The following is a 21,442-nucleotide window of genomic DNA, read 5'->3' on the forward strand; positions in this document are numbered from 1 at the left end:
TTCAACATTTAGAAGTATGACCTAGGAGATGGTTAGAAATGCAGAATCTCAGGCCCTACTCCACACCTACTGAATCAAAATCTGTATTTTAATAAGATGCCCAAGTGACTTATGAGCACATAAAAATGGGAAGCACTGTCCTGTAAGGAAACTTATAAATCTCAGCTGAACACATGAGTCAGATTTCTCACCTCTTCTCAGATGTGTGGGGTGGCTTTGGGCCCTCAGCCGTGCCTTTGGCCCCCTCTTTCTGAGTCACAGAAGAAGCCATCTTTCATTTATACCTTTTGCAGGTATGTCCATGATTCAAGTGGACTTGAACTCTTGGGCTTACTGTGGAAGTCATCTTGACTATATTCACAGTGTTATAAATATTTGCTGACTTTTCCACCAATGCCTTTCATCTCTGTTGTCTTTGGGCTGTACCTGGAAGATGTAAACTAGCATGTAATTCATCAGTCAGTCCCCAGCGCTGCACAGCATGACGCAGTATCAGCTGTCACTAATGGGATTAATTGGTCTTGACTGATGAAATTGTAAAACTTATTCTTCCAAGGGTCGTAAACACTGCGCCTTAATTGAAATCAAATGTATATTTTTAAAAAGCATGTCCAGGGCTTCCCTGGTGGCGCAGTGGTTGAGAGTCCGCCTGACGATGCAGGAAACGCGGGTTCGTGCCCCAGTCTGGGAGGATCCCACGTGCCGCGGAGCGACTGGGCCCATGAGCCATGGCCGCTGAGCCTGCGCGTCCAGAGCCTGTGCTCTGCAGCGGGAGAGGCCACAACAGTGAGAGGCCCACGTACCGCTAAAAAAAAAAAAAAAAAAAAAAAAAAGCATGTCCAGCATCATAGACTCCTTTCTGTTTTGGTTTTGTTGACACTAGTGATGGTATAGAAACCTGATTGGGAAAGGTTTGCTATTATTACTGCTTTGAATATGAACTTGTGCTTCTCAACACTCTAAATTGCTGATTAGGGGAGGGAGTAATATTCTACTTGATTACTGGTTACACATATGGAATAAATCCTATTTTAATGGTGTCTAATGAGTCTTTCCTTTTCAAAACCTTACACAAAAGCCTCTAATAGAAAGGGAAAGTAATATTTCAAAGGTCATCTTAATGCCACTTAATGTCAACAATCTGTAATCAAGCCTATATATATATATATATAGAGAGAGAGAGAGAGAGAGAGAGAGAGAGAGAGAGAGATGGTGATTACAGACCAGTTGTGATACTTTAAATATGAAATAATCTCCTAAATTAACAAAGTGGTGCAAGCTAAGGGTCTCTGGATTTGAGGTAACTTATACTTTTTAATTAAGGTTTGTTACTTGAAAACAGCCCCAGAGTTAAAGAGATTTTTCTCAGAGTGAGGCTTCATACAATGCAGTATTTTCAAAACCCCATGAGATTTTAAATTCTGTTGCTTACAGTTTCATGCATTGTTCTTACATGTGTCTGTAAAGCCACTGAAATGTGCGATTGGAAAATAATGACTCCCCGTCAGTGCTTTTTCTCAACGGTGAAATGTAGTAGGCGCTAGAAACATGGGATGTTTTGTTGGTCAGGAGGCCACTGAGGGAACTGTTAGGCATACCTGTTTCAGAACTAGACATCTACTTGGCAACAGATTAAATAATCAGGAGTTTAAAGAATCTCTAGTATGACATTGGCATTCTGGAATTTTGTCTCATTTGCAGTGCAAATGGAGATAACCCTGCTTTATCCTGGGATGGAGATGTTTCCTTTCAGTCCAGGGCTGCTGCAAGCCCATATGACTCTTGTCCCAATTAGAAATGAGTGAATTCTGCAAGACACTTTACTTCTGGCAGGAGATTTTCTTAAGAACATCAACAGTGATTACAATATGAATGGCATTCCAAACTCACACTGTAGCATCCGAATCTCCTGGAGGGCCCCTTAACACTCAGATGTCTAGGCCTGCACCCCCAGGTTTCTGTTCTGTAAGTCTGGGGTTGGGCCAGAGAATTTGTGTTTCTGACAAGTTCCCAAGGGTATGCCGATGCTGCTGGTCCACACACCATGTCTTTGAGAGTCACTGCTCAAGGTTCACCAGTGTGTGACCTGTCCAGCCATATGCATTGATCTTGCTTCCATCTTCCCATGAGTAAAATTTGAGTTCATCTTGTTCCTCTCATTGCTTAACACATAGTGCCATGCTCATAGGGCTTACTCAGTATTGGTCAGGGGAAAAAAAAGGATGCTATTTAGATAAAATTACTAATGGGTACCAGACCCATTTCCCAACACCACTCCCTCCCGTATTACCATTCTGCATTTGTCTCTCTTTTTGTTCCACTTTTCCTCCTTCTGCTACCCCCTTGGATTCTGAGAGTTTGTTTATTTGTTGTTTTTCTCTCATCTTCCTGTGTATGGCTTGTGTTTGAACCACGGGCAACTTCAGGCCTGATGACCCAGCTGTGTGTCACTGGGCCTTAGGTTCCTGGCTCTACAGGCAGTCCAGGAAGGGGATGACCAGGGACTAAGATAGTGGTCAATTTTTGTGTAGAGGTTGGTTCGTGGCAATGACACAAGCAGTCAGGTGACAATTTGGACCTTAGATCTCAGGATAGACTTTACAATTCAGGAATCTTGATGAGAAAGTATGTGGTCAAATTCAAGGAAACTCTCCTTCTATGATTCCGGCTTACCTTTATGTTTAGATGTTCCTTTACAAGGTGAGACTCATTTTGAAAGATTTTGAAAACATGAAAAAATATAAGTAGAAAACAAAGCATCGGGGCTTCCCTGGTGGTGCAGTGGTTGAGCGTCTGCCTGCCAATGCAGGGAACAGGGGTTCGAGCGCTGGTCTGGGAGAATCCCACATGCCGCGGAGCAACTAGGCCCGTGAGCCACAATTACTGAGCCTGCGCGTCTGGAGCCTGTGCTCCGCAACAAGAGAGGCTGCGATAGTGAGAGGCCCGCGCACCGCGATGAAGAGTGGCCCCCGCTTGCCACAACTAGAGAAAGCTCTCGCACAGAAATGAAGACCCAACACAGCAAAAAGAAATTAATTAATTAATAAACTAAAAAAAAAATAAATTAAAAAAATAAAATAAAATAAAATAAAAAAAGAAAAAAAAAAAAAGAAAACAAAGCATCCATTTACTCAAACACCCAAAACATACAGTTTAGCTGTACTTTGTAACACTCTTGTGTAGTTCTACCTAAATGTTAGTTTATTTTTAATGCATTGGCATTTAATTGAACTTATAAATCTTGGGCTAAAATTGCCTGAGGGAGAGGAAATTCTTGTGTTGAATTACAGGTTCATTCCCATAATGAATGATAATGATTCATTATGAAATCATTTGCTTTCAAGTTTCATCCAGACACCTTTAGAGAAATGAACAGCACCTAATTTCTCTTCTTGCAGAATTGTTAGTGTGGCACGCACATTCAATCAGGTGTGATTCTCTGCATACTCCTGTGATGGGTTGGGTGTTAGGTGCACCCCCATGGAGCCATTTGTCAGTTCTTCCGTGCTGGATTTTATTGGTTTGGCATTCATGGTTTCTTCCCAGTGAATTTCTTCAACAAGAGTGAGTGGGTGATGTTTATTATGAGCCCCTGAATACATGGGGTTGCCTTGTTCTTACCTTTATTCATACAACTCAGTGTGGTCAAATCCCTTCACTCTTAGTCTTTTCTCCTGAAAATTGTATAATGCTAGTACAAGTACTACAAATACTTTTGTCTTCTGGCCTTTCTTGTTACAGAGGTAACATCTGAGATCAGTTGGATTTTCATGATTTTACTGATAATCTTTTTGTTGTCATTTTCAGTCTGGGTGCTCATATTTTCCTCCATCTTTGCTATTTTTAAAAAATGGTCAGGATGTTCTGAGCTATAGTACTTTTCACTGATTTGCTTGGAATGCAGCAAGCTCTTTGGTCTTTGATCATTACTTCTGTTAACAATAATACTAGCAATTATCTGAGTTCAACTGGACATTTACATGGGCATTTAACTGGAGAGACCTTAGAAATGCTAATCTACATTCAGTTTACATCTGATGAAGTGGGCAGTTGGAATTAGTTCTAGGACATGTTTGGGAAACCCTCTAATCACTCTGTGGTAGATCCAGGGGTCTTATCTGTCTGGTGCTCACAGAAACCTCATTAATCTATTCTAAAGTGGTTTTCCACTCCCATGTTGGTGCTGAGACAATGCAGCCTTCTCTCTGACCAAGAGCTAGGGTGACTATAGAAGGGAGTGGGTGTTGGGGCCTACTCAGGTCTGGGTATGCACCCCTGGAGCTGGCCCCAGAATGGTGCCCACCCTACAAAACAGCCTTGCTAGGAACTAGGCTACAGGCTTGATGTGTCCAAAACCACAAGCTCATTTTAGACCTAAGTGTGGTCTACCAGGTGATTCTAAGACAAATGAACTGAGCTCCAGAAGTTTGCACTGCGTTATCATTCAGAGTGAACCTTAAAAACAGAGGTTTGGTTGGCAGAGGCCTCTTAGCCATGAATTGGGGATTATCTTTGAGCCCCTTTATTCTCAACTTTGAGACCCATAGAAAACCTGAAGAAATAAACCACTTAATTCCCCTCTCCCTCTAGCGATATAACATTATATGCCTTTCACTCTTCGTCAGCAATCGTCTTCTGTTCGGGCTAAATTTATATTTATGTGAAATAGAAATCAGGAAAACACCAAAATTATTTTAAGCAAAATATCAAAATTGAAATAAACCAACATATGTCTGTGAAACATGTATAACTCTCAATCAAAAATAAGTGCAACTTTCATAAATTTCTTAAAATACTCCAGCATGCAAAATCTGGACAACTTAAATAGATGGAGTTGTGACATGTTTGATTATTCTTCCTCCTTAGTTCATCCTTTACTTAAAGGTGAAAATTCAAATAACCAAAACCTGGCCAGCACTGGGTCATCCCTTCATGGACAATGTACTCATCTGTTATAATAAGTAAGAGAACCAAGGAATTTTATAGCATTTCTTGTAGTAAGCTTAAGTTATACCTGCTAATTTTTAATGAAAACCATCTTCAATTTACCCTTCTTTACTTCTGTTCTCCCCACCAGCCCCACATTCCTCTCTAAGGAGTGAGGTTTCTTAATTGCAGTAAACATATTATGTTTTGTTCTGATAGTTTTGAGATTTTTTTCTTTTGGCCACGCTCCGCAGCATGTGGGATCTTGGTTCCCCGACCAGGGATCAAACCCGCACCCGCTGCATTGGAAGCGCAGAGGCTTAACCACTGGACCACCAGGGAAGTCCGTGATAATTTTTTGTTTTGTTTTTTTTTTGCGGTACGCGGGCCTCTCACTGTTGTGGCCTCTCCCGTTGCGAAGCACAGGCTCCGGACGCGCAGGCTCAGCGGCCATGGCTCACGGGCCTAGCCGCTCCGCGGCATGTGAGATCTTCCCGGACCAGGGCACGAACCCATGTCCCCTCCATCGGCAGGCAGACTCTCAACCACTGCGCCACCAGGGAAGCCCTCCCTGATAGTTTTTTAATTGAAGTTTTCCTTGCACTGGGGACTCTAATGGCATTAAAATTGTCAAAAGGACATAATATTCTGGGGCTTAGCATCAAAGAGAGAGTTAGAGGATAAATGCCCATTTCACATTTATGCTTCATGTATAGGCTTTCTCTAACACATTTTCTATTAGATTGTCACTTCAAGGATTGAAATCACTTTGACCCTCTAATAGTAGCTGATATTTTGCCCACAGAAGACAGTAAGTAAATATTACCATCAATAAATATTATTGACAAACCAATGAAGCATTTCTTGAGATCTTCAACTTTTTATTTTCAGCTCTTCTCTTTTAAGAACCAGATAACAAAATTTCTTTAAAAAATAGAAATAAATAAAACTATAACTTTATTTGGAATATGATTTAGCACTAAATGAATTGTCTTCCAGTTCCTTTTTAAAAGCATGTTAAAAACTTTATCTCATTAGGCTTGGCATCACCCTATATATTAACAGGGTCACTCTTGGGAGTTGAAAACCACTTAAGATAGAGTTAAGAAAGTTTATGATCTTAATGATTCAGCAGACACATGTCCTTTTCATCTCTCACTCTTGGATATTATATTTACTTTTTTTCTCATACATCACTCTTTTTTTGTAGTTTATTAGTTGTAAAAAGTTTCTTCCTTCCTGATTCTTTCAATTGAGACCAATTTGGAAATGGAAAAGTGTGTTAATTTTTTAACAACCTTTAAGGCACGCATTACTGTATTTTTATTAACTGAGCCAGATGGCTCACAGCAAATTTTCTCTGACATAAGTAATCACAGAAATCAGTTTGGGACCCAAATCTGGTATGGAAAGTGGCATGTATATTCAGTGGAAAAATGCAGTTCACATAAACATACGGATCTTTTTAGAAGTAATATTGTTACTGTTTGGATTTCATTTTATTTTTTTGTTTTAGGCTAAGTACAAACTAAGGACATTTATTTTTCCTGTCCCCCAACCCCAAACATTCAAGGTCCTTCTCAACAACCAAAAATTGTTTTCTTTTTTGCAGTTTGAAGGTTGCAAGAAGGCCTTCTCAAGGCTCGAAAATCTCAAGATTCATTTGCGGAGCCACACAGGCGAGAAGCCTTATTTGTGCCAGCATCCGGGCTGTCAGAAGGCGTTCAGTAACTCCAGTGACCGCGCCAAGCACCAGAGGACACATCTGGACACTGTAAGAACGGCAGGAGCTTTCCAGCTTCCAGCCCCAAGCCCCGGTGTGCGGAAGTGCCCGTTTGACAGTGGGACGGTGAAGGTGTTTGCTTTATGACCTGCAGGTTATAGGGAGAGTGCCAAGGGCAGCAGTGAAACCTGGTAAAGAGCCAGAAGGGGCCCTGTTTGGTTCTTTCTTTTCCATTTTTCTGTAGTCACAAGTTATCCTAAATATTACAGCTGCCTGGGACAAAGGGGGTTCCTTGGTTACCTCTGTATACAAAGCAAAGGCACTTTAGGGGCTGTCATATAGTAGATTTTAGTACAGAGAATGACTCCTAGAGATTGGACATTGAAGTAAGTGTTCAAATATCAAGATATACTAAGATAGATAAGATATGCTATTGTGAGAAATAGGAAACACTTTTTTTCTTACCCTGGTTCTTTTCTTCTTGACATAAGAACTTTGAGACTGGCATGATTTTTGAAAGTGAATCTAGCCTTTTGCGTTAGAAACCACCTGGTATTTTCACCTTCAAGTGATCTAAAAAGAATCAGTAAATCTTTCTCAAGGGTTCAGTTTCATCACACTTCCTATGTGTTAACAGCCACATATCCATTGACATAAACCTTAACTCTCTTAGAGCTGAAACTTTTTGTTCATTTGCTAATGCCCTTTCCTTGACTCTATCTTTTATTTTCTAAATTATGTTGATCGTCTTCCTTTGCATTTCTCAGGTTTTGATGCCATTTTCTTTACATGAGGCCAGGTAGATTATATGTAATTTTAGTTCACTTAACAAAGCCATCAGGATAAATGTATTATACACATCACAGATCTCTTATCCCACGTTCTTGCAAGTAATGTATTCATGACAGTACTTTTTCAGTGTTAACATTCTGATGTCTATTATTAAACTACACCAGAATTTGAATTTTTAAAAGATACTGTTATTTCTACACACCGTCTCATACATATTTAAGATTCTTCTGTTATAGCTGACATATTTATTAAATTTTATATTAGTCTCTATTAGTCATATTGATAGAAGTCATTTTAGCTATATGTCACATAACCTTTCTAAACAGAATTACCTCCTGATATATATATAAATGTGATGGTTTGCCTAGTAAATATCTGAAATATAATTAGAGTAATATGGGTGTAAGATGGACCCTTTCTGCTACAGCTGAATTGAATTCAGTGATTTTAGGACCTAAAGAATGGAATATTAAATGAATAAATTTGGTGAATAGCAGTATTTTTTAAAGGTAGAAGTAGGAAAAAAAAGAATGAATTATGTTAAAATGCCCTATTTCATATGTCTAAAATGGTCTTGGTAGAATCTAATAAATTTTCCAATTTGTCATTAAACTTTATCATGGAAGAATGAACATTCATGAGGCAAGATTGTCTTGAGAAATTGCTTCTTCTCTAGCTAGTTATCTATAGTTTGAAAGAACTATTGTAAGGCTAAGTGTTATGGCTCTACAATACCCTTCTTTGCTTGGAGCTAATTTTAGCTAATCAAACTAAGAGCATTTTCTAAAATCATTTTGAATTAAAAAATATATATCCCTTTTAAAAACTTTTGAGGAAAGCTACCTAAGATAATAATTTCACGATTAAGTTCAACGTGGTAGCTTTTAAAACTTAGCTGTTTTTATTTTTTTTAATTATTTCTCTATTAAATCTTTTAAAACCATCATTTTTCCTTTGAAGTCCAAACTACCTTCTGTTTAAATTTTTGTTGCATTTAACAAATTGGTAAGTTCTTTTAAAATCTTTTACAATTTTAAGAAATTAAACATTTATTTAAAGAAGGAAACTGTAGTTGCTTGTAGAATTTATTATTTAAATTTAGGTCCCCATTCCCTTTCATTAAGTACTCCTTATGCTAATGCTGTCAGAATTTTGGATAAAGTATTTCTTCAATTAAATGGATTCTTTACTTACAGGAAAATGATTTCCCCATAAAAATTACTGAGTTCATAATTCTAACCCTGAAAAGTGTTATTAATTCATTTCTCTATTAGCATCTTAATGTCTCAACAGGGGAAATAGTTTTATAGTACAAATGGAAAATAATGAAGAATATAGTTTGATGAAGTGTAACATGCCATTTAAAGCTCAGGTAATCTGAGTTAAAATGACCAGCATACCAGTACCACTTACACCATCCCCTGATGTTGCTCTTTTGGAGTACTGATCCCAGCTGGCTGATAGCAGGGGAGAGAGTGATATCTCAAAATCAAATACAAAATGACATTACCCATTTCTTATCTTTCTAACCCAAGTAATGGTGACTATTGTGATAATTATGGCATCGATTTATATAACACGTTAATATTCCCAAAGATTTTTACATGCAACATCTCTAATGCTCAAAACATGAGCTTATGTGGTCACAGCATGACTGCCAATAAAGATGTTGGCTAATTGCCCCCATAACACCAAGGCAGGACAGGGAAGACTAGGGCAAGAAAGCTGTGTGAACCCAGAAAAGGTTCCCAGGTTAAAGGAAACCTTTGTTTACCCAGTGGAAACTTCCTTGGCAAGTGACTTCAGCCCATAATTGGCTCATCATTTTGCAGAAACTGTGACATATTGAGAGGCTGGTTCATCCATTGTTCATTGTTAGATCCCTGATATGTAACACAGTGTCCAGCGTGTTACGGGAGCAAAAGAACTGCTGAGTGATTTACTCATTCAATCAATCAGTCAGTCAATGAACAAACACATCAGATAATCAAACTTAGAATTCAAATTGGGAGTATCAAACTAAATTATATATTCATGACTTTACCTTGTTCTTGGAATCAAAAATGCTAACAGTAGCAACAAAAAAAGTGAATCACATATATGGCTTCCTGCAGGGCAAATAATATAATCCACATATATGTTGGCCTACAAAATGACAAGCAAGTGCATAAAAACAGGAACAAAATATAAACAGTAGGGAAAAAAAACTGATTTTTGGGGGGGTGGGGTCAACAGAATAGCAGGTTTTTAAAGAAAGAATTCTATTGTAGAGACAGGGTTTTAATTCTCTTCCTTACATTTCACCTCATGCAGGCATAGCTTTAATATGTCACCTGATGAGATACTAAGTAGATGAGTGACTGTTAATACATCTTATAAACATAGTTAATCTTGTGATTTTTTTCACTTCTTAGGATAAGCAGGTTTTTATTTATTCTACAACTTAAAAGCCGTATTCCCAAACCTTTGGTTTGAATTTCGTTGTTACAATAGGAATAGTTGCTAAAATTTGAATCAATGTGTATTGCTCTCATTCATTGATTCATCATTCCTAATTAGCATCTACCAATCACCAGGGACACAAAAATAAAAAAGATTCTAGACTCTGCCTTAGGCTCCACACCTTACATCTCTCAGGCGTATGGGGGAATTGGAGTAGCCAAAACTTGTGTTCTCATCATGCTCAGCCAAGGGCTTATTCACCTAACCCAGGCTTAACAGCAGGACTCCTCTACTAATAATAATATTAATGTTTCTCTGGCTGATTTTTCATGTGTCTGTTGTTTGAAACCTACTGTCTTTTACTCACTTTCCACTAATTTTCCCTTTTAATTTTCTCCCTCTCTCTTTCTGAATCAGGTTTCTTCTGAAACATTCCCAGTCTTTTCTGGACTTTTCTACAGCTTCTTTATACCTGAACTCTTAAAGAGTATGTGTTTCCTAATTTCTGACAGTACCAAAGATTGTTTTCAGGGGAACATAACTGTAAGTATGACTGAAGATACTAATAATTTCCATATTGAAAAATGCCACAGGAGGTTTCGTGGTAAGAGTGCATTCTGTAGCAGTCTCTTAAAAATCTTCAAAGATAAGCCATCTCTTTGTTTCTTGAAAGTTTTCTCTTCGCCTTGATGCAAACTTACTGGGCTTTCTAATTAAAATGCATGAGTATTACATAGCATTTCACATCAGTCAGTTGGTAACAATTCATGCTCTGAAGTCGGTAGTCTTTGAGTAAACCTTCCCCAGTTACCTTTATGATTTAACCACAGCTGTTTCTTTCTTTCTTTCTTATTTAGAAACCTTACGCTTGTCAAATTCCAGGATGCACCAAACGCTACACAGACCCAAGTTCCTTAAGAAAGCATGTGAAGGCACATTCTTCCAAAGATCAGCAAGCAAGGAAAAAGGTAATTTTAAAAGAGTATTTATCCAGCCAAGACAAGCACATTTAAATTCCTCTTGCAGTACTGGGAGCTTCTGCAGGACATTGGTAATTCTCATACTTCTCAAGGTATAACATGTTTTAGACTCTGAGTAGAGAAGTCGTCCATGAAGTAGTAGTAGCAAGGCTGTGATTTTCATAACTGATGTAACCAGCTATGAATTTCTGGGGAGGGTTTGTATAATAGGAATTGGAGGAAATTAGTGAAAGTCACCTAAACTGGAAAGTAACAAAATTCAGTCCAAATAGCTAAAGAAAATTGAATTGGGAAAAACAGCACACAAAAACCCTTTCTGGAGATAAGTGCTTTTTCATAAAATATCAGTTGGCTAAAGTAATTACGTCTGATGAAGGGTAGGGTAAGTATAGAGCATTCTTACCTTTAAGCTTAGAAAGAACCACGTTCCTTAATAGTATTACGTAAGAAAGTCTGAGAAAGGAATTGAACCTAAAATTACTTTGACATCAATGAGGGCTTAGTGCATCTCTCAAAGTTCATAGAAATTATAGTATCTCTCGGATTTGGAAGAAATGTTAAAGATCAACCTGCCAACCCACCTGACTTATTCTCCTGACCTCATAAAATCTCCAGCAAGTGGCTGACCATGCTGTGCTTTAACACTTTGAGAAATAAGGAGCTTACTGCCTTTCAAGGATTTTCTACTGACTGAGTTTGTAAATTTTTGGACCAAAAAGTATCTTCTGATCATGGCAGAAAATAAGTTGACCTGACCTTAGCTTTTTGAGTGTTTCATTTGTGTTCAGATGGGTACCTGATTCATTTAAGGGCCCTTCATAACAAATTTAAGGGAAGTTTAAGACTCTGCTTATTTCAAGTGATTGAACCCCATGGTGTGATTAAACCCTATGGCCATGGTTTTCAGATCACCATGGCTTCTAGTTAACTAGAATCTTTTATTCTTTTATGATTTATAGGGATTTAACTCTTTTATGTTGGGAAATGCTCTATAATCTTTTTGTTACTTGAGATTTTTTTCTTCCTTGAGAGGTGTTAGCACAATGCCAGTTGAGGGCTCATATATGGAAACAATTTGACCCCTTTGCTGTGAGTTAGAAAAATGGCCAGTCAGAAGGATTTGATAGATATTCTTTTCTTTTTTTTTTTTTTTTTTTTTTTTTTTTTGTGGTACGCGGGCCTCTCACTGTTGTGGCCTCTCCCGTTGCGGAGCACAGGCTCCGGACGCGCAGCCTCAGCGGCCATGGCTCACGGGCCCAGCCGCTCCGCAGCACGTGGGATCTTCCCGGACCGGGGCACGAACCCGTGTCCCCTGCATCGGCAGGCGGACTATCAACCGCTGCGCCACCAGGGAAGCCCAAAATAGATATTCTTAATGGCATACAAACCCACTCTTGTAAGTCAATTGTTAAAATTATTTTTTCTCTATGAATATAGTTAAGTCTCTTTAATTGGAATCCCAATAAACTGCTAACAGATGATCATTATCAAGAGATGATAATAGATGATCCTTCAACATGGATTGGATATGTTCCTGTATTTTACAACAGCAAAGAAACTGCTAAGTGAATTAATAATATACATAAAGTTGTAAGGAGGATGCTTAATATTCTTAAAATAATACACCATTGTTGCATACTGTTAACTGTGTAGGAGGACCATTGTCCAATGGTTTTTGTCATTATTGGTGTATATCTTATAAACTTGAAGTAATAAGTTGTGTTTGTTAAAAATAAATAAATAAACCTTCTTGCTGAGAGTTTCTTCCCCCTAAATCTGACCATTCTCCACCTCCAAGTTGTCCCAAATGTATGAGGTTTTACTGTAATAGCCAATCTATTGTAAGATTGAAGAGCACCTTCACAGAGAATAACAACTGTCATGGGCACGACAGAATGTAAGTCTCACATGTAGATAAGTAAGCAATAATATGATATTCAGCTTAAGAGGGTAACCTAGGTTGACAGTAGGTATGAAAACATAATGGGATATTTTTAGGAATTACTAATGATTTCTATTGTTCAAACACGGTGTGTTTCAACCTCTTTATAAAGGAAGAGTAGTTTTGATTATGTGAAAGATTCTTGAAGCACTAATTTAAAAAGAAAATCAGATCTTAAGACTACAGAATACAAATTTATAAACTATTTGCAGACAGCCTTCAACAGGCAATCCAGATAACAAGGATATACTTTCAAGGAGCAGTATTATAATCTAATGTCAAATATTACAATATTCTCTTAATTTTGTCTTATGTAAAATGAGGTATTATCTCTCCAGTGATTTAGCTTTTGATGTTCACTCTTTTTCCTGCAAGTGGTTGAATTGGATTTGGCTGACGTTCTGACGTGCATTGCTTAGTCCTTAGTGACAGGTTACTGTGTTTACTTTCCAAATTTTAACCTGTCCTTTTAATCTGAAGATTTAAAAACTCCTGTGTGGATCTGTAATGGACTAATTTGTGGAAATTAAAATGATGAAAGTTGCTCCATCCAATAAAAAGGGGAAATGTCACTCCTAGGAGAAGCAGTGCTAATAAACCTGAAATCAATCAATCCACATTTTCAAACCTTGTGCTGGTATACTGGTGTGTAGTATTTACATGGTACAATGTTGTTACTAGACCTCAGAGAGGTTCTAAGTGCTATTCACATCAGGGCTTGGTATTTGAAATATTTCCTGGCAGCAATAATAAAAAACAGTAAGAAACAATAACCCTTTTAAGGCAGAATTAAGATTATTTACGACTTTAATTAAAAATTGAAAACTGGCATCATTTCAAAAGCCTTTACAAAAATGTGAATTCATCAAAAATAACCATAAAAATTCCAAGGTGATAAAGGAACTGTGGAGTAATGGTCCAGGCCCTAGGGAATTGTTTTGTTGAAAAGAATAAAACCCTTTTCTGTCACACCCTGTTAGTCATGGACTTGTTTAATATACCCTGCCTGCCTGCCTGCCTCTAATCCTCTTTTTAACCTCCCCCTAGACACTAAATGACATTATTTTGGTCTTAACATGGCCGGCTTTATGAAGTCCTACAGTGAAATCATGGCCAGTGACAAGGCATCCTCACCCATAAGGCAAATGTTTATTAGGAGGGGTAGAGATCTCATAAGTGATGCCCTGGTCATGGGCATGTGGCCCTTTTCCCACATCTGTTAGATCCTACTGAAAACCAAGAACCTGAAATCTCAGCTTAATATCAATTCAAGCTATGAAAAGAAAGAAGAAGGAAAAAAAAAAACTCTCTGCAAAAGAATTGGGATAATTTGGCTCATGGCATGCAGAGAGTAACTTTTCTTTTTGTCTAATGTGTGCACACCCACACATCCCATCAGGTGACATACAGACTTCTTCCATCGAATGTGCTTTGCAGATCTTGAGTCCATTAAATAGTGGGCTATACAGATAAATGAGCAGCAAAATAGTCAAGTCACCAGCTATGGTCTCCAGTGAGAATAGAATTCAGCTTGTAGAGCAAAAGACAGAATCTGTCCTTCAATTCTGTCTGATAATGAGTGTTGAAATAAGAGAAAACTAAGGCAATAAGCCACTTGAAATTTTCCTCAAGCCTGTGAGCTTTATCAGAATTTTTCATTTTCACCTTGGAAGTGCCATAAACAAGGAGGTTTCCTTCAACTCTGGCCTGCTACCAACGTGGACTTTTTAAAAGTGAATGCAAAGAAAGAATGCTGGGCCAGAAGTTAGAGATGACATGAATCTTTCATCCATTTCACACTTCCACAAAGATTCCAGACTTTGGGTGTGATTCATTAAATGTTTGTTAAACATTCACCTTTGACCCACCATGGTCGATAACTTTCACTTTTGTGACCTCTATGTGGGCTGTTTTAAACCAAGCAAGTATAACGTGAATGCAACACGTATGTGTATTTCCTACTTAGGGAACAGCTCTATATAGCTTTCTGGCTAAAATAGAGCTGCTTATTTAATGCAACTCTCTTCATGTAGAACTGATGATTCTTTGGAATCTGTTCAGAGCCACCACCACCCCATATGTACTCAAAACTATAAACAATTTCATTAAATACAACATAGGCTCACCTTGCTTTGTGCAGTTGTTGGAATCTTAAAAAAGCTATGTGGGGGCTTCCCTGGTGGCGCAGTGGTTGAGAGTCCGCCTGCCGATGCAGGGGGCGCGGGTTCGTGCCCCTGTCCGGGAGGATCCCACGTGCCGCGGAGCGGCTGGGCCCGTGAGCCGTGGCCGCTGGGCCTGCGCGTCCAGAGCCTGTGCTCCGCAACGGGAGAGGCCACAACAGTGAGAGGCCCGCGTAATGCAAAAAAAAAAAAAAAAAAAGCTATGTGAAAAAATACATTTTCCCCTGAATGAAAGCATGTATAAAAGAGCTAGTGAGGCTCACTTTTCTATCAGTTTTCTGTCATCATCTGCGTGGCATATGGCATATACAAATGGGGTACACAATCAGAGGCCTTCCCAGATTTTGACAATCCTCTTTCCATCCTCCCTGCCTCCCTGCCTCCCTTCCTTCCTGCCTTCCTTCCTTCATTCCTTTTTCTCCTGCTCAGGAATAAATTAAAAATCATTCCAACTCTTGATGGAATGTCAGTCATAAGCACATATTACAGATATATCATTTCAAGATGAACTGGTAGCTCCCCTTCTTCCTCTCACATTTAGGAAATCATATTGGAATTTGAGTAATAGTGATGCTATTACAGGGATGACATTAAAAGGGCACTAGTGTGTGTGTGTGTGTTTTTAAGTGGGTCACATTAAGTTTTCTACTTTAACAATTGTTGCTGACAAATTACGTACTTTACACCTCAGAATGATGGTGAGACATACTGAATGTCTTGATGTCTCAGTTGAGGGTAATGGATTTCAAGAAAGGTGCTAGGTATGCTTTTGTAAAACAAACAATTTTGGTTCAGAATAGTGATGCTAACTAATAATTAAATTTAAATTTAAAAAAGTCAAGTTAACCCCAGATTGATAATACTGATTTGGAGTTGAAACCAGTTGCCTGGAGGCTTCTATTTTAAGTAGATACAGTATGAAACCAGCTATGCTTTTGAGAACATTTTGATGCTACATGGTGATTGGAGCTTTTAAAAAAGAATTGAGAATTCACATTTGAGGGTGGGAAAGTGGAGGGGTAAGGGTGGTTGTCCATGAGAGTAAACAGTTAGTGAGAAAAAACATCTGTTCATTTCTGGAGATAATGGAGAAATTGTTTTCAGCCTTGTGAATACAGAAAAATAAATATTCGCATCTCTGAGCCTAGCCCAGTGTCTTTTTTAGCCCTTAAAGCAGTGTTTCTCAAAGCATGTTCTTTAGAACCTTATCAGATCCTTATCTTTAGGATCTTATCAAATAATTCTTTTAGAAAGTTTTTTGTTATATAAATTTGGGAAATGCTGAGTTGAAAAATATTCAATGGTTTTCTTCTTGCAAGAGTTCTCAGAGCCTTGGGTGTACCAACATTCCAGAGGGAAAATAACATTAAGCATTGTTCAAAATTACTTGGCCAACAAAACAATCTTCTTTTTCCTCTAGAGCATCTCATCAAACTACTCTTCTGTAAGTTACTTGAGAAATACAATCTCAAGTAATTTCATTTATTCCATTCAACAAATATTTATTAAGCACCTACTGTGTGTCAGGCATTGGATAAGACCCATGGATGCAAGTGTGCATAAGACAGGCATATTCTCTGTTCTCATAGAGCCACATTGTCTTGATGAAGTCCAGCAACAATAAAAAGATTGACAGAAAATAAGTAACATAAATGTAGTCAAGGAAGCAGTGAGGGAGTTGATATGGAGATTAAAGAGGGAGACCTGTTGAGGTGAGATGGTCAGGAACACATTCAAATGAGCACTTTAGAAATGAAAAAACTGTATTAGCTGCAAAAAGTTTTAAAGCACTGCTTAAGTTAAAATACTGTACCTTTCTGTTTGAGCTTCTTTTAAATAATTCTGGTGCTAACTAAGAGCACAGCAGTAGATGTCAGGATCATCTTAGTCTGTTGTAATTAAACTTTTTGGCAGCCTCTCCTCAATTGCAGTGGCATTAGAGGGACTGGATGCTAGACATTGAAAAACATAGCTTATTATCTCCCACCTAAGAAAACGACTCAGATGGTCAGCATTTGTGGTTCGCTGAGCAATCAGCACAGGTAGCGCAAGTGAGGCCCTGCATCAGCTCTGGGGGTTTAAAAACAAGTGAGATCTGAATTTGCCCTCCTACAGATTACATTCCAATGAAAGACACATGGAGATACGTGCTTTCTGTATGGTAAGAGAAATGCCGTGATTAAAGTCACACAGAGCATGCTTGTGGAACTTGGTATCTGGGAGTTCCTTTGTGACTGACAGAGATTCTTAAGGAGTGAAGCCTTAGATTCTATTATTTGAAAGAAATGGGGAGATCTTTGGAGTTCTACATTGTTGATTATATTACAGTTCTTTGTCATATGTGGCAAAGTAGTTTTTGTTCTATCCCCCTTGAAAATTCTTAATTGGAACAAAAATTAGGAGCATTTGGCCCTGCTCTGGCCAACTACGTAAGGAATGAGGACCGTATGACAGGTGCTTTAGTGAGCTATTTTATAGAAATGGTTCCTAGAAAATTGTTTTTTTGATTGATTGACAGAAACCTAAGCTTCTCCTTCCTTTTCTCTTATTAGATTTTGTGGATTCTTGATAAAAATGATTTTGGAGTAGAAGCATTTTTCTCAGACTTTCTGCTGCCTAAACATAATGTCCTAAAATATCATGACACAGCTCATCGTGGCCCTCCTCAGGTGTTTGCTCTGTCTCCACTTCTGAAGTACTGGTTCCCCTTGCAATTACTGCTTCCTCTGCTAGTTCTCTCTTGTTTTTCCTTTTCATATTCAACTGAGTTTTGTCTTTGATACCCATGGGTAATATATTTCTATTTGTTTGTGTCTTGGCTCTCTGAGCTCTAAAGATTTATTTTCAGGTGACTTCACACAAGGGCTTGGATAAGCCTAATGTGAAAACTTTTCATGGTGGTTACTGGACGGGTGGCTGTGTCTCAAGAGTACTGTTTGGATTGGACGTCAGGAGGTCTGGGCTCCTTTTATGCAGTGCTATGAATTGCTTTGTGACTTAGCTTAAGTTACAGTCCCCTAGTTTTTCCATTTCCCCATCTTCATAAGTATCTTGAAAGGCAAACACGGGGCCTCAAAGGTGAAAGGGTAATCATTTCAGTGTTGTTACACATACCTACAATCCAGGGCGGTCTATTGTGAATGACAACAGAACAACAGTGTCCTTGGAAATATTTTTCTTTGTGAGAACTGAATATTCTTGTAGGTGAAGTCCTCTTTTAGTGATGACTATAGCTAGTCTTTCTACGTCATATGGTTGTTTGGATGATGGAGCAAAAAAGATCCAAATGAGGGAAAGGAAGCTGAGGCCCAAACCAGAGGAGATTAAAATCAAACTTGAACCTGTGATATTTGGTTCTATTCAGAAGTTATTAACCTGGGATCCATGGACCATAAGGGAATACATGGAGGAGTGGGTTTTAGGAAGTTAATGAAATCCCAGAAATTATGTAAAATGTATTTTTCTAAGGAGAAGCTCCATAGATTTCACTGACTCTCTGAAATTAAGACTTCCTGATGACCAAAGGGAAAAAAAAAGAAAAAAGACAAAAAACTCCCACAAAGGGACACAAGGAAACACTCTGGGAGGTGTGTTACACGTCTGTTACCTTCATTGCAGTGATGGTATCATGAGTGTTTGCATATGTCCAAACTCATCAAGTTGTCCATATTATTATATGTGCAGTTCTTTGTATATCAATTATACCTCAATAAAGCTGTTAAAAAAAAGACCCTCTGAGCCAAAAGAAATGCAGGATGCCTAGTGACTGTTTCACCTGGCTTTAATTATAATGTCCCCCAAAACTTTGCCCAACTAAGAATAATCTATGCTTCTTATGTTCTGGGGGATCGACTCCTACTTACCCAGCATTTACTGTGTGTCTGATATTTTGATAAATGCTTGTGAATACAAAAATGGTAAGATAGGCTCCTTTCCCTTGAGCCAAAGGAGCCTCTGTAACAGAGATGTTAAAGCAGGACTTCCACAAGCGGTGGGATGATTGTATAGATGGTGAATTGAAGTATGGAGGGGAGGGTACAATAAATTAATGGAGGAGTCTGAAGCAATTGCACCACTTAGGATGGTATGCACTTTTACAAGATTTAATAAAGGCCTGGACAAGGATAGTGGCAGTTGAGATGAAAATGAGTGGACAGGGGCTTCCCTGGTGGCGCAGTGGTTGAGAGTCCGCCTGCCAATGCAGGGGACAGGGGTTCGTGCCCCGGTCTGGAAGGATCCCACATGCCGCGGAGTGGCTGGGCCCGTGAGCCATGGCCACTGAGCCTGCGTGTCCGGAGACTGTGCTCCGCAACGGGAGAGGCCACAACAGTGAGAGGCCCACGTACCACACACACACACACGAAAAAAAGAGTGGACAGGATGTGGTGATGGATTGGATGCCAGGGGTGAAGGGTAGAGTCAAGATGTCTCCAGAGTTCTTACTTCTAGGATTGGATGAGCAGTCCACAGGTGAAATTTCTTCTTTCTCAGGGAAATCTCAGTTCTGCTCTTAAGGCCTTTCAGCTGATTGTATTAAAAATTGACTGTATTGACCCACCTCCTAGAGAAATGGAAATAAAAACAAAAACAAACAAATGGGACCTAATGAAACTTAAAATCTTCTGCACAGCAAAGGAAACCATAAACAAGACAAAAAGACAATACTCAGAATGGGAGAAAATATTTGCAAATGAAGCAACTGACAAAGGATTAATCTCCAAAGTTTACAAGCAGCTCATGCAGCTCAATATCAAAAAAAAAACAAACAACCCAATCCAAAAATGGGCAGAAGACCTAGATAGACATTTCTCCAAAGAAGATATACAGATTGCCAACAAACACATGAAAGGATGCTCAACATCACTAATCGTTAGAGAAATGTGAATCAAATCTACAATGAGGTATCACCTCACACCAGTCAGAATGGCCATCATCAAAAAATCTACAAACAATAAATGCTGGAGAGGGTGTGGAGAAAAGGGAACCCTCTTGCACTGTTGGTGGGAATGTAGATTGATACAGCCACTATGGAGAACAGTATGGAGGTTCCTTAAAAAACTAAAAATAGAACTACCATATGACCCAGCAATCCCACTACTTGGCATATACCCTGAGAAAACCATAATTCAAAAAGAGTCATGGACCACAATGTTCATTGCAGCTCTATTTACAATAGCCAGGACATGGAAGCACCCTAAGTGTCCATCAACAGATGAATGGATAAAGAAGATGTGGCACATATATGCAATGGAATATTACTCAGCCATAAAAAGAAACAAAATGAGTTATTTGTAGTGAGGTGGATGGACCTAGAGTCTGTCATACGGAGTGAGGTAAGTCAGAAAGAGAAAAACAAATACCGTATGCTAACACATATATATGGAATCTTAAAGAAAAAAATTGTTCTGAAGAACCTAGGGGCAGGACAGGAATAAAGACGCAGATGTAGAGAATGGACTTGAGGACATGGGGAGGGGAAAGGGTAAGCTGGGACGAAGTGAGAGAGTGGCATGGACTAATATATACTACCAAATGTAAAATAGATAGCTTGTGAGAAGCAGCCACATAGCACAGGGAGATAAATCAGCTTGGTGCTTTGTGACCACCTAGAGGGGTGGGATAGGGAGGGTGGAAGGGAGATGTAAGAGGGAGGAGATATGGGGATATATGTATATGTATAGCTGATTCACTTTGTTATAAAGCAGAAACTAACACACCATTGTAAAGCAATTATACCCCAATAAAGATGTTAAAAAAATTGACTGTAAATGTTAATCACATCTAAAAAAATACCTTAATAGCAATACCTAGATTAGTGTTTTATTGCGTAACGAGGGCCTAGAGGCTAGCCAAGCAGACACATAAAACTGACCATCACACCCAGAAACTAAAATTCATTATGTTAAAATTTAACTGAGGGTACTTTATTTGAAGGTGACACTAGCCACACAAAATGGGGCATGGTAAACTTCAAAATGTAATTTATATTAGTGCAAATTGATTATTCACTAGGAAAACTTAAGGAAATTAATTACTGGATATACTGGTTCTACTCCCTTTTCTTATACCAGTGATGGTTCAAAGCAAATTTGTTCATGCCAATTAATTTATAGATACTATGCTAAGAGAGTGTAAGAGGATTATACTTTAAGCAAATAAGCAGATACTTTTTAAACATGTATTTTGTGTTATGTATCAGAGAATTTACAGAATCATAGAAATTTATCATAATATGTTAACTTTTAATTCAGTCATTTTTGTCATGTTTGTGTTATATAATGTTTGTTAATACAGTGTGTTTGTATTATATTAAATTAAATAATTACAGTAAAATGCTTAGCATGGTGCCTGATACGTTATACGTGGCCAATAAAGGTTAGCTGTTACCACTAGAATTACATCATGTTGTCCATTAAGGGTTTCTAAGAGAGAAGACAAGGATTGTTGAAATTTTAGT

General features: G+C 38.5%; 1 protein-coding gene across 3 annotated transcripts in view; it reads left to right on the plus strand.

Annotated features, from left to right (window-relative positions):
• Positions 1–21,442, plus strand: part of GLIS3 (GLIS family zinc finger 3) — a 524,679-nt gene that overhangs the window by 410,556 nt on the left and 92,681 nt on the right. For all 3 annotated transcript variants that reach the window (XM_060102230.1, XM_060102228.1, XM_060102229.1), the window contains 2 exons: positions 6,539–6,700; positions 10,741–10,851. In XM_060102230.1, the coding sequence (XP_059958213.1) occupies positions 6,539–6,700; positions 10,741–10,851 (273 nt within the window). The remainder of the gene's footprint in view (positions 1–6,538; positions 6,701–10,740; positions 10,852–21,442) is intronic.

Source organism: Mesoplodon densirostris, chromosome 6, assembly GCF_025265405.1.
Source record: "Mesoplodon densirostris isolate mMesDen1 chromosome 6, mMesDen1 primary haplotype, whole genome shotgun sequence".
Lineage (NCBI taxonomy): Eukaryota > Metazoa > Chordata > Mammalia > Artiodactyla > Ziphiidae > Mesoplodon > Mesoplodon densirostris.